This window comes from Bombyx mori, chromosome 25, assembly GCF_030269925.1.
Source record: "Bombyx mori chromosome 25, ASM3026992v2".
NCBI lineage: Eukaryota > Metazoa > Arthropoda > Insecta > Lepidoptera > Bombycidae > Bombyx > Bombyx mori.
In genome coordinates, this window is record NC_085131.1 from 9,325,822 (window position 1) to 9,339,122 (window position 13,301).

A 13,301-nucleotide genomic window follows, 5' to 3' on the forward strand; every position below is an offset into this window, starting at 1 on the left:
GTGTGTCACATATTATTTTTTAACTATTTTTTTTGCTTAGATGGGTGGACGAGCTCACAGCCCACCTGATGTTAAGTGGTTACTGGAGCCCATAGACATCCACAACGTAAATGCGTCACCCACCTTGAGATATAAGCTCTAAGGTCTCAAGTAAGTTACAACGGCTGCCCCACCCTTCAAACCGAAACGCATTACTGCTTCACGGCAGAAATAGGCAGGGTGGTGGTACCCACCTGCGCGGACTCACAAGAGGTCCTACCACCAGTAAATATTAGTCCGGTAATCACACTATTTTTTCTTATAACTTTTAAAACGTTTTAAAAATTAAATTCCAGTTTAAAATACAACGCTAGCTTCGAATTTCCTAACATGATCATATAAAATACTGAACAATACTAAGAACATGTTAAACATTTACACACGTGCCCGTCTGGGGATCGCAAAAGTACTGTGGGACACGACACGAACAGCCATGTACAGTGATGGATTCACGCTCTAGATCCGTGAGGCCCGGGCGGCATGATTTCAGGGGCTCCAAAATTTCAAAGACGTAAAAAGTAAAGTTCTTTTCAATTAAATATAAAAATATTAGATCAAATTTTATACTAACACTAGCTGAGTCCCGCGGGGCGAAGCTAGTTTAAAAAAAGTAGCCTAAGTTACTCCTTATATCGTCAGTTACTAATCAGTGAGAGTCCCGTCAAAATCAGTCCAACCGTTCCAGAGATTAGCCGGAACAAACAGACAGACAGACAAAAATAAAAATAAATGTTCTTTTGGTATATGTACTGTACTGTACTGACATACTTACGCATTAAGGGTCGATTCTACCAAACAAGAGTAAATCTTATTCTTAGAATAACTCGTCAGTTAATCGAGAGTAAATCAATTTTACGTTTTACCAACTACAATTCTAAGAATAGTGGGCCTATTCGGGAATTGTTACTATACCGCCGTTTCGCACGGAATAACGGAGCTATTCCTAGAATAAAGTAATGGCGTCTGTCAGTCCAACATCTGATTTCTGTCATTTCATAAATATTTATTCTGTTTTAATTTCAAGTCAACGCAATGCACTAAATGATTATTAATAGTCTGAATGCAACGTTTAAACGAAAAAAGATAAAACCACACGACAAAACTTGACAATTCCCTCAAACAAACAACAAATAAAAATAATACGTTTGACAGCTGGATATCTTTCACAACAGCTACTTTTTCACACTAAAATACGGCAAAATCGAGTTGACGATTTGTATGCTCTTACACTATGCCGTTGAACAACAACATTTATTTGCCGGATTTTATTTTTGTTCACCATTCACTCTGCTATTCGCGTATTGTTATTCCTAGCGCAAGTATACGTGGAAAAACGACTATGGATTTACTCGAGATTAAAATCATGGAATAGGTTATTCCTCGTATAGTTACTCGAGTATAAATTGAAGTTTGGTCGAATCCACCTTAGTATTATAAAAAGTAGTTATTTTATTATTACAAAAAGACACTCCAATTTTATTTATTTGTGTAGATTTAAGGGCGGCGGAATAAACAGGGCCTAGATCGGTATCAAGCCTAAATCCGTCACTGGCCCTATATCAATGTACTGAGCACGTATTTATTTAATTCCCCATTAACTATGAACGCACTGATAGAGGGCGCGTTGTGTTTTCGACTTACCTAACTCCCTCTTTGGTATTCATATATGTATAACACTATAACTAATTCTAAGAATTCAGTGTTACTAAAACGTTACGTCTTTTACTAAATATTTATTCAGTTTTCATTTGATTTTGAGTCATAAATGTTGGCGGAATCGACCCCTTTCCGTATAAATGTCTTTTACGCCTTTATGCTCTAGCAATCGAACTTATGTTGTAAGCCCGCAAGGGTAGGTAGGTACCACCATCTTGACTTTTCCGCTACGAACAGTTCTGTGTTCTGATTTTGTTTGGTGGGACAGCTGCTCAGTCGTGAATTCGATCTTATGTTTCGAGGTGAGCTAGTTTTTCCAATTAAACAATAATACGAACCCATCAATCATTTTACTGGTGGTAGGACCTCTTGTGACTCCGCGCGGGTGGGTACCACCGTCCTGCCTATTTCTGCCGTGAAGCAGTAATGCGTTTCGGTTTGAAGGGTGGGGCAGCCGTTGTAACTATACTTGAGACCTTAGAACTTATATCTCAAGGTGAGTGGCGCATTTACGTTGTGGATGTATATGGGCTCCAGTAACCACTTAACAACAGGTGGGCTGTGAGCTCGTCCACTAATCTAAGCAATAAAAAAAAATTAAAAAAAATCATGCTACTCATTAAAAATGTTTATTGTTGCGACGTTGCCAATTGCGAACAGTCTAGAACTAGAAACATACTACCCTAAAACCTATGGTCTCTTAAACAAAGCTTCCACAACCAAGCTTAATTAAGGAAATCTGACTTAAACTTACAGTGTTTACCTTTTTTTTTGGTCAGTAGGAAATCGCCGGACTTCCGCCCTCCCCTGGGGATAGAGGGCGGGGCATATCGGAGTCGAACTGACTAAAACCTCCTGTCGCTCAACAACCCGCGTCCGAACCTCGCATGAGACAGAACTCATGAAAAGGCAAAGGGGAGAAAGTGAAGCGCTTAGTGCGGAGCACATCTCTTCCATCACCCTCCCCCTCGGGACATCGGATCGGCGGTCGTCGGCGCCACGACCACCAGCCCTCTCGGTCGGCAAGCTATCCGGAGCCCGCCTAGCACAGTGTTTAACTTAACGACTGTTTGAACGACCAATATGCATAGGTACGTATGTAATGTACTGAAAATTACGGACGTAATACTTGAATCTACGCTCTACTGAGGGAAAGACGCTTGATAGGCTCTGTATAAAATCGTGTCTTCCCGTTTGATAAAAGCTAATTATGTCATGCCTTATTATCATTACCTCAGTTTATATTCTATCGTCCTATACTGATGGTAGGACTGTTAGGACTGTGTAGGCGAGGTATTGTGTAGGTACCGACGCTAACACTGGCACCGTCCTGCCTGCATAATGTTTGTGTAATTCGAAGTATGACTTGATACAAGCCCATCGTCTCATGTTCTATTTTTTTTATTGCTTAGATGGGTGGACAAGCTCACAGTCCACCTGGTGTTAAGTGGATACTGGAGCCCATAGACATCTACAACGTAAATGCGCCACCCATCTTGAGATATATGTTCTAAGGTCTCAGTATAGTTACAACGGCTGTCCCACCCTGCAAACCGAAACGCATTACTGCTTCACGGCAGAAATAGGCGGGGTGGTGGTACCTACCCGTGCGGACTCACAAGAGGTCCTACCACCAGTAAAAGCTATGGAGCAATATGGTTATAACTCGTGTGGTGTGTATTAGAAATACTTCATTAAGATTAAAAAATAACTTTCGTAAAGAACGGGTTTCAAGAATCTATTTGATTTCTTATTAAAGCGGATATTACGTTGATATTCCGCCTTTGGCTTTAGAAGGTTTCTTTTGAAGTCTTGCCTGTCGTTTATTGAAATGCTTAGGGTTCGAAAGTCAGTGCTGACTCATTTTAATTACAAGAATTGTGTACAAAAATTACATAGGCTATGTTAGTGCTATGTACTAATATATTTACGTTGCTAGTATATGGTTCGCCGGAGAAATGGATATGTAACTAAGATAAATACTGTACATGTTTTCTTTGATTGTTGTCAGAGTTAGGGGTTAGAATTAGCTTTGTTCTCGAACAGTGAAAATTGTATTACTTTTTCCTATGAATTTATCCCCCTCACTTAATTTATAGGAAATATACAAATAATAAAATATCAACAATATACATTCAGGTCTTCGCTTTGATTAGCTCCGTTGATGAAGCCCAATGTGGAGTTGAAACTACGTTATAAATGAGGCAGCCATTTTTTATATAAACCTAGGATTATCTATCTCTTTCTAGCAGACAGAGTCAATTGCGTATTGCTTAATTATGTTAAACGATATTTAGAATCTCTAAAAGATTATATAATCTTTTCTATGATATAATCTGTACGGGTTATCATGAAAAAAATGTAGAATGTTTGACAGATGTTGAATCTTTGACTACATTTCTAAGGTAGGTTAAAACAATTTCACAATATACCAGTTCAGAAATATACAATTTCTGAACAATACCACTCGGACTGTCGATCTTCCGAGGAATTTCACCCGCCCGATGGAAGATAGATCTACCCTTTGTCGTTTCCCCCGAAATTCTGTCATGTCTATTGGGTTTCCAAGAATCACAGTTGCATCTAGACATTATTTGTTTTGCTATCTTATAAAGTATAAGACTCCTCCTCCTTGCGTCGTATTCCTCATTGCTGAGGGTCGTGACCACCCTTTTGTATCACCTTCGCACGCACGATCTTTCACCATCCATTCTTGTCTCTGGCGGTGTGGAGGGCGTTGTGAAACGTGGAATCAAGAGCGGTGCGGATCTGGTCGGACCAACGTATTGGGCGGCGTATAAGACAACATATAAGATTTATTTGTAACTATAAAGATCGCATAAAACTATTAAGTAAGCCAACTTTCAGTATCTTGCACAATTTGGTAATAGGAATTCCACGATTTACGCAACTTCTAATAAAAACTACTTTCCTTACAGTCTAATATTATTAATGTTGTATGGGTATTAAATTACTTTGTTAAATACCCTACAATCCTCGCGGGACGTGTAAATGGCTCTACCATAGGAGCTAAATGTGTATTTTAATAAATAATACGCGAAGCGCTGACGAATTGATAAGGAATAAATCGAATTTTGGAAGGCGCGATAAAATATGGAAACAGAGCTTAAATACAAAGTATAACATCCCATGACTCACTTGAGGTCTCCAAATATTCCTACTCTAAGCAAAGTTTTGTAGGGGAACTTTAGAATATTATTTATTTTATATTTTTACAGGGGGGATTTCACAGACGTTACTTCTAATTTTTCAATTTATGGTTGTGTTTGATAACAATATAAAAACGCGATGATTATAGCGATGTAAATATAAAACAAAGAAGTTGACAGCATATAAATGCATAAGGATTCATGGAGGTTTTATTAGATCCCACGAAGGAGGCGGCACAAGCGTACAGACTATAAATTTAAGGAATGAGTATTACTGTATTCAAAAAGTACTGAGCGAAAAAAGCACGCATTATAATTTGCGTAATTACTGGTGGTAGGACCTCATGTGAGTCTGCACGGGTAGGTACCACCACCGCGCCTATTTCTGTCGTGAAGCAGTAATGCGTTTCGGCTTGAAGGGTGGGGCAGCCGTTGTAACTATACTGAGACCTTAGAACTTATATCTCAAGGTGGGTGGCGCATTTACGTTGTAGATGTCTATGGGCTCCAGTTACCCCTTAAAACCAGGTGGGCTGTGAGCTCGTCCACCCATCTAAGCAATAAAAAAAATAAAAAAAACGCGTCCAGATCCTTTCTTTTTAAATCCTTTAGTGACAAGTTTAACATAGATAGACATAGATAGAGATAAAGTGTTAAAAAATATCAAAAGATTAACTGAAGGGTAGAATCATTTTAAGTCTGTTGTTGAAAATAACCTTCAGCTACATAATAATATATAATATTGTGTCTCATCTATTGAGGATCTGTGTATTTTTCAACCGATTTCATCATTTGGCCGATATGTGGATCCGCGCTCCTTAGGTTTTTGATCATTATCTGTCACAGTTTTAAGTATTTTAGGTAAGCTCTTTTTTGAATAATAAAAAAAGAATTGTGTACTTCTCGAATGAATCAAACATTCTATAGATTTTAATCGAAATCTTACATCTTTTTCTTTAAATAAAATGAATTAGCTATATGTTTTTTTTAATATATTTTTTATTGCACAGATGGGTGGACGAGCTCACAGCCCACCTTGTGTTAAGTGTTTACCGGAGCCCATAGACATCTATAACGTAAGTTTCCACATTCACCTTGAGATATGAGTTGTAAGGTCTCAGTTGTATTTTAAATACACTATACCCGTAAAATGAAACATACTGAATAAGAAATAAAACATACTAAATAAGAAATAAAACATACTAAATAAGAGCTTCAAATATCTAATTCCTTGAGAAATTAAACAACAGTACCTACGTACAGCTATAATCAAAACGTAATAACAAGAGATTGTTTTGATTATAATTTCCTTAACAATTTAATTTTGTAATATACTATCAAAACAATTTACCATATAATTTCAGTAGCACAGTTTCGCAGACAAATGTGTTCATACATTATTACAAATTATTACGTTTAGTCTACATGAAGCCGTATAGTAACCCCATTATGGTGGCTACACGTGTTTGAAATATACACGTGTTGAGTCCTTTATCGCTCCGAAGAGTTACGGAGCACGAGAACACAACGCAAGAGCACGTGTATTGAGAAAATAATTTATTTTAAATAGACAAATTTGTGCTTTTTTTGCGATCTATGTGTACAACACAAGTTTATAAATCGCATAAGCTCAGCTATATTATATAATATGAGTAGAGTGAATTTATGCCTCGTTTTCAATAAATAAGAAATACGAGTTTTCCTCTAATCTTTTATGTTCTGGACACTTATCAATGTTTTATGGCTTCATAGATTGTGTAATGCGAGCAAGAAAAAAAAACTTTCATATAGTCTTGTGACAAATTGTTTTATTGGGGGTGTAGTTAAATAATGATTTTATTATTTATCTTTTGAAAAGGAGTAGATTCTGGGACCGAGAAAACTACTCCCCTGCACTCTTTCCAGAATGGGAGTAGAGCTTCAAAATGACCGTTTGAATGATGGAGTCGTGTCGGCCTAAACAATAACCGGTCGGAGACACGCAACCAGGCCGCCTAGGCGATGTCGTTGGTATTACGGGATACTTGCTTGATAGTGCGAGTTTTTTAACGCTCTCGAGTTTTTTAACGTTCTCGATAGCGTAAAAGTTAACTCAAAGTTGTATGCAGTTGGAACAGCGCCCCTAGCGGCAAACGTAGCCAAGCGTTCCAACTCCATACAAATTTGAGTTAACTTTTACGCTATCGAGAATGTTAAAAAACTCGAACTAAACACACTGTTGGGCTATAACCCGCCCGCTAATCTATTCAGATTTACGCCTTGCGGGGACTCCCCCCCCGGCGGCTTCGACCTCTTATTCCAAATCATCAAATCCTGAAGTTAGCAACGCTAAACTTTTATTCAAATGAAAACCGTTATTTTGTTATCTAACCTATTTTTTAACGGGTTGTGTATTTTTAATATAGCCTAGCCGATCTTTGTTTTGGTTTTTGTCGTCGGTTATTCTCGTACATAATAGCTATGTTAACTATAAAGTAAATTTCTATTCTATATCTATCTATATTCGATCTATAAACAAAATTTCCATCAATAACCGCAGTGTATTGTCATGCTAAAAATTTCAGTGCTGATGTAAATTTCAGTAATGAAAAAAAAAACGATATTTTAAGTTAACTGTATGTCAGTAGTACAAAAACACCTTTTAAGAAATTACATAGGTAAGTGAAATACAAAATGATTTGAATTAAATTAAATAAATTATTTAGCATCGTAAATGCACCTCCTACTATTTTTTTTAACTAAACTCTACATATGTTTTACTGGTGGTAGGACCTCTTGTGAGTCCGCACGGGTAGGTACCACCGCCCTGCCTATTTCTGCCGTGAAGCAGTAATGCGTTTCGGTTTGAAGGGTGGGGCAGCCGTTGTAACTATACTGAGACCTTAGCACTTATATCTCAAGGTGTGTGGCGCATTTACGTTGTAGATGTCTATGGGCTCCAGTAACCACTTAACACCAGGTGGGCTGTGAGCTCGTCCACACATCATAGCAATAAAAAAAAAAAAAGACTGATTTACATTTACCACTTAACTAGGGAACTCGATAAACGCACTAGTATACATCCATTAAATTTTTTTTATTAAGCCTGTAGTACTCTGACTGATTTTTAAATAAAATTGTATAGGTTTGTGACTAGCTTCCTACAACACTTACAGAGTGATCGAGGTTTTTTTTAAGTACCAGAAAGCACAAAATTAATGTTTTTTGTTGTTAGTTAGTATATCTGCGTTATTTTCTAGAATATTATGTTGTAATGAATCAACATTTTTAAGCAACAATTTCGCTAGTGATTTATTTTAAAAAAAAATGGTGCGTGTGCAACTTGGTGCACGTGAAAGAAGTGAAACTTCTTTTGCCGAGTGGTTGGCGAGATGCTCTGTCTATTTTCTCACTCTCGCTCGTCCTAAATGGTATTTTTTCTCTCTAGCCGTAACGAATCTGTCGCGAGATAAATTTTCCTCTCGACGCACTTAAACAAGTTTCACTTCAAAAAGTGTTTAATAGATTGCTATGTTCATTACTACAGGTTTTACGTAACAAATATATTGTGAAAAAATGTTCTTTTGTTTATTTGATTAACAAGCTCCACTTTGATTATGAATTAAGTAAGAAAATAAATACAATAAACATGTAAATAATAGGTAAATACTAAAGTTACCTTTTAAATAATTGAAATACTGAATGATCTAACGATGCATGCACTTAAAATAAAATGTACTCACGTCTTACTCTCACAGTTGGTCTTTTGAATGCAGTTCGGAGGTAAGGCATTGCCATGACGAGCTCGATATGAGGAGGTGGCGGCAACTGAAATGATAGCACAACATACATAGATTTTAAAACCGTAACCACCGATTTCGGAAACAAAGACAGGCGGGTGTGTATTATTATATTGTAAAATTTACATAAGAACAATAACAATTAGGTAGCAGACGATGCCATCAATTCTGAATTAACTGAAGAGCTGCTTTTTATCGCGTGGAATTAAAGCAATGGCCAAATCTCAGCCAATAACGTAGCCACTGAGGACTCTTATTGAGTGTCATCTAAAAGACTTAGTTTAGCGCTAAGAATAGATTAAAAGGAGAACTTCATTTCAGAGCTGGTATACATTAAAACTTTTCTCTGAAACGTGATAAATTTTGCGCTGTCGAGAGTGATAATTGGTTGGATAATTGATAAGTGATGACAGGATTATCTGAAACAATTCCTAAGAGTCTATTCGGAGCTATTGCGAATGTGAAGTGACTATTGATTCTTGTGAAATATGATACTGCAAAGGTCTTGTTCATTGGATCAGTGGTGGCATCGGGAACTCCTTTCAATCACGAAGCCGGACACCAAAATATATTAGACCCGTATGTTTTCAGTAAAAGTTATCTTTGTCACAATACACACACACATATATACAATGTTGGGAAGAAGACGAGATACTATTCTTTAAACAAACTAGTTCATGTTTTTCTATAATACGATTCGATTTGAAAAATCAAGAAAGCAAGTTTACTTACGGTTTTCGATATCGCCGTCACCCAGTCCCTTGTGAAGCAAGAACAATGGCGACAATTTTACAAAACAAGATTTAGCTGGTCCGAAATTACAAAATTATTTCGCATTGGAGGATATTTTCGTTGTTTTTTCAGCTGTACTTAGGCTACCAAAACACGGTCCACGAAGTGACACTTGCTTTGAGACAGGATTTTTAAGTCTTAATTGAATTAAACCATTTCGGTCCTTCATCTAAAATTGGAAGATCTGATTGTTTTGGAACATTAATGCGCGAGTCGGGGACTTCAACTACTTCGGAGTTTTCAATTTCAGTAGAAGATCCAGCATTCTGTCTTTTACGTTATCTTCTTTTTTGACTTCACGACAGAAAATGTGCTGGAACTTTTACCGACGAATGGGATAGTAATACTCATCAATACGTGTGCTAAAACTTTCAACCACGATGTATCTTACACTGTAAAGCAGCGTTTTTAATTACATATTTATATTACTATTTGTTTGTTTGCTTGTGCACCTCTTCAGAACTTACTAAACCGAGTTTCATGTATCTTTCCTTAGGTAGACAGGGATTTATTGATGATCGTGATGAAGTAGAATGTTTTACTGTTTCATTATAATATTGCACATTGCAAACAAAAGTGATCACCGTTTAAAGTTAAATGTATAGTTGTTAGATGTATAGAAGTTATTTAGCGATTACATTAACGATACGCTAACAAACCATTTTTTTAAGGGTTTGATAGGGGCGAGTGAAAGTAGTAATAAAGTATAAAGCGATAAGACCGCCAATTGTACTTTTTTGAATTTAATGTATCGCACTGTTATTTCTTTTTTGGTGTACAATAAAGAATACTCTCACTCTCTCTCGCTCTCTCTCTCTCTCTATTAAATTTATTTTTAATTATTATTAATAATATTGATTTCATTGTTTAATGCAAAATGTATTTCAAAAAAAAATTCATCGCAATTTTGCTTTTTTAAATTTATAATCCCCAATCGGGTCAGAGGGCAGATGTATCGCCATAATGTTACGGAAACTCAGTTTTTGCAACAAACAAAGCGAAATGCGCGCTGTGTTAAAAGACCGTTGAGACTTAATAATGCAAGTCATAAATAATTCGTACTATTTAATCTCAATCTGCTAGTGACTTATTTTTCTTCACTTTAGTCATGCGACACTTTAAAGACCCAAAGACTACGACGACACCCAATGCTATCATATTAAGCGATGCAACTAAGCCGGTATTCAAATATTTCATAATTAACCCGCCAAATTACTAGTGTTAGGGACTGTACCTACTGGTAGTTTTTTCTTTTTTTCCTACCTAAGCTAGTAGCCTAGAGAGGCTAATCCAGCGTAACCGTAACTAGTAGGTGAGCTCACGGGGCTCAAACCTGACGACGATACTAACACGAACCCTAGCAAGAGCCGTGCTTCGCAGAATCTACCACCGGATCGGAAACGCGACCCACTGAGAAGATCCGGCGAGAAACTCAGTGGGCTGTGTCTGAGAGTTAATTTACTCGTCGAGCCCTTCGTCGCAAGCGACGGGTTCGACGAGAACGGTGACCGGTACTGGTAGTAAAGAGTGAGTCCTTGTACCGTGGTCGCGAAGTTGTCACGCGTTCCGATTTGAGTGGTCTGATAGCCGTTATACAAAACAATTGAAATTTGTCTCACGTCTCAAGGTGGGTCACGTCATTCACGTTATGATTGGCTTATAAAATCTTCAGTGAACTTTTAGCAGCAGGTATCAGGTTCATCTGAGTAAGTAATAAAAATACTCCAGGTGAAAAATTGCGTATGTGTGTGACTTGTACGCCGTCACGTTTTCTTATGGGAGCCACACTTGATTTTTCTTTGTGATACGCGGCGCTTCAACGTTTATTTCAAAATCACTTACAAAGAGGCAAATTGTGGCCAATCGCATTCAATTACGTACAGTTTATTTTATTTTATTTATTCAATGAAATTAATATTCCCTATTTGCTCGTTAACAAATTAAGGCGTGACCGATTACATTATTTAAAGTAATTATTCTTTATTGAACACGTTTTGGGTGCGAGCGATGAAGGGTTCATGAGGAATCGATATCTTGTATGGCTTGGTTCGACCGTCTCTAGGGATCGGCTAGAGATGTAATTAGTTTGATGAGAAAATCTAATTTCTGGATTTGAATTTAGAATTCATGAATTGAACGAAATCTAATTTGAATTGTAATTTAAAACACATCGTAAACTTTGAATATCACAGTGTTACAGATAAATTTTCAATGTATGTAGAAATAAGTGGTGATCCTATTAATATCCGAATCTGCTTCACGCTAGAAATAGGCGGGGTGGTGGTACCTACCCGTGCGGTCTCACAAGAGGTCCTACGACCAGTAAAAGGTGTCAAGGTGGGTGGCGCATTTACGTTGTAGATGTCTATGGGCTCCAGTAACCACTTAACACCAGGTGGGCTGTGAGTTCGTTCACCCGTCTATGCAATAAAAAAATACATATATACAATCAAACATAAAAAAACAGTTTTCTAGGTAAAAGTTTTTGGCACTAGTAATATTTTCCGAATAATATTTTTGGAAAATTTCTACGTACCAATGAAAGTCGCATTGGAATCGGATAAGAAATCCATTTTTTTTTCTAATCTAAAAAGACTTGATTTTGTTTTTAGATTGAATATCGTCTCATTTAATTCATCGTGTCGACTTTAGTTTTCAGACGATCACAGGGTTCATTTTTTAGATCAAAGTGTCCATCTTGGAAGTGTTCAAACGAATAACAAATCGTGCGTCCGTTTGTGTGTTCACTCCGCACATTACATTAATATTGTGAGCTGTTTGTGCGGCATTGTAACCGCGACGGAACTCTTATTCCAGAATAATCCAGAATTTTCGTATTGTTATCTTGTCCATGTTGATGAAAAAGATACAAATGTATAGTAAATACTTCTCAATAAACAAATGTCTGAATTTGAAAATAGAATTCCATATTTTTTTTTAAATAAAATTTATTTTAATTTAATATTTATTGCCAGCCATAAATAAATTACGTTTTAAATGGCCATTATTATAAACGGCAACTTCATAGGTAAAGAACTATTATTTTTTCTTTCATTATTGTGATATTTATCATATTACTTTGATTTAAGACTTAGTCTTCACGTAAAAAATGAAAAATTGTTTAAAAGCGTTGTATTGGTATACATAGCATAATATGGGAAAGTAGTTAAAAAAATAACGTGATAATAAACGAAAAGGACTCCAAAAGTAACAGCAGAAGGAATGATCTCATTACTTTCACAAACTATAGTATAATATTTTTGATGTGAACATTATTTTGATGGTTCTTATCGGTGAAGTTGCTTGTCCTCAATACTTGCTACTTGGGTTTGTTTTATAATTCCACATTCAAATTTATTTCAGACTTGAAAAATTCTAGATTTATTTAAGTTCCCGTAGCACCTGAAATATTTCCACGAATACCGAAGAATCAGTTCAAAAAATCTACGATATTTTCGGGTTAGTTAAAGCATTTATGGTTCCATCGTTTTCGTTCTGGAAAAATCGGCAAAAGATCAAGCATCACGAATCATCAAGTTTCCCACTTGAATTGATAGCGAAATTTGAAAAAAATAAGGCCTATAGTATTGAAATTTGTTACAGAGTTCTAATAATTATAAACCAAAATGAAATAAAGAAAAAAACACGACAAAGAAACGATCGAACAAAAGTATCAAAAAATAATTATTTCTATAAAAAAATACAACGTTCCAACATCTTTTTGTTTTAAAAAGTAAACTACATATTCAAATGTGAAAATTTCCATAGCGGAAATAGTAAAGCCTACATTTGCGGCGATAAAAAGCCGCCATATTACGGAGGGAGTAATAAGTTTCCATGACGACACTCCAGACATCTGCGGCCG

The 13,301-nt window shown here is 36.5% G+C and overlaps 1 protein-coding gene across 1 annotated transcript in view; it reads right to left on the minus strand.

The window, feature by feature from the left end:
• Positions 1 to 13,301, minus strand: part of LOC101741470 (uncharacterized) — a 104,415-nt gene that overhangs the window by 11,247 nt on the left and 79,867 nt on the right. The window contains exons 6-7 of the mRNA XM_021346995.3: positions 9,377 to 9,404; positions 8,588 to 8,672 (exon numbers count right to left, since the gene is read on the minus strand). Coding sequence (XP_021202670.2) covers positions 8,588 to 8,672; positions 9,377 to 9,404 — 113 coding nt within the window. The remainder of the gene's footprint in view (positions 1 to 8,587; positions 8,673 to 9,376; positions 9,405 to 13,301) is intronic.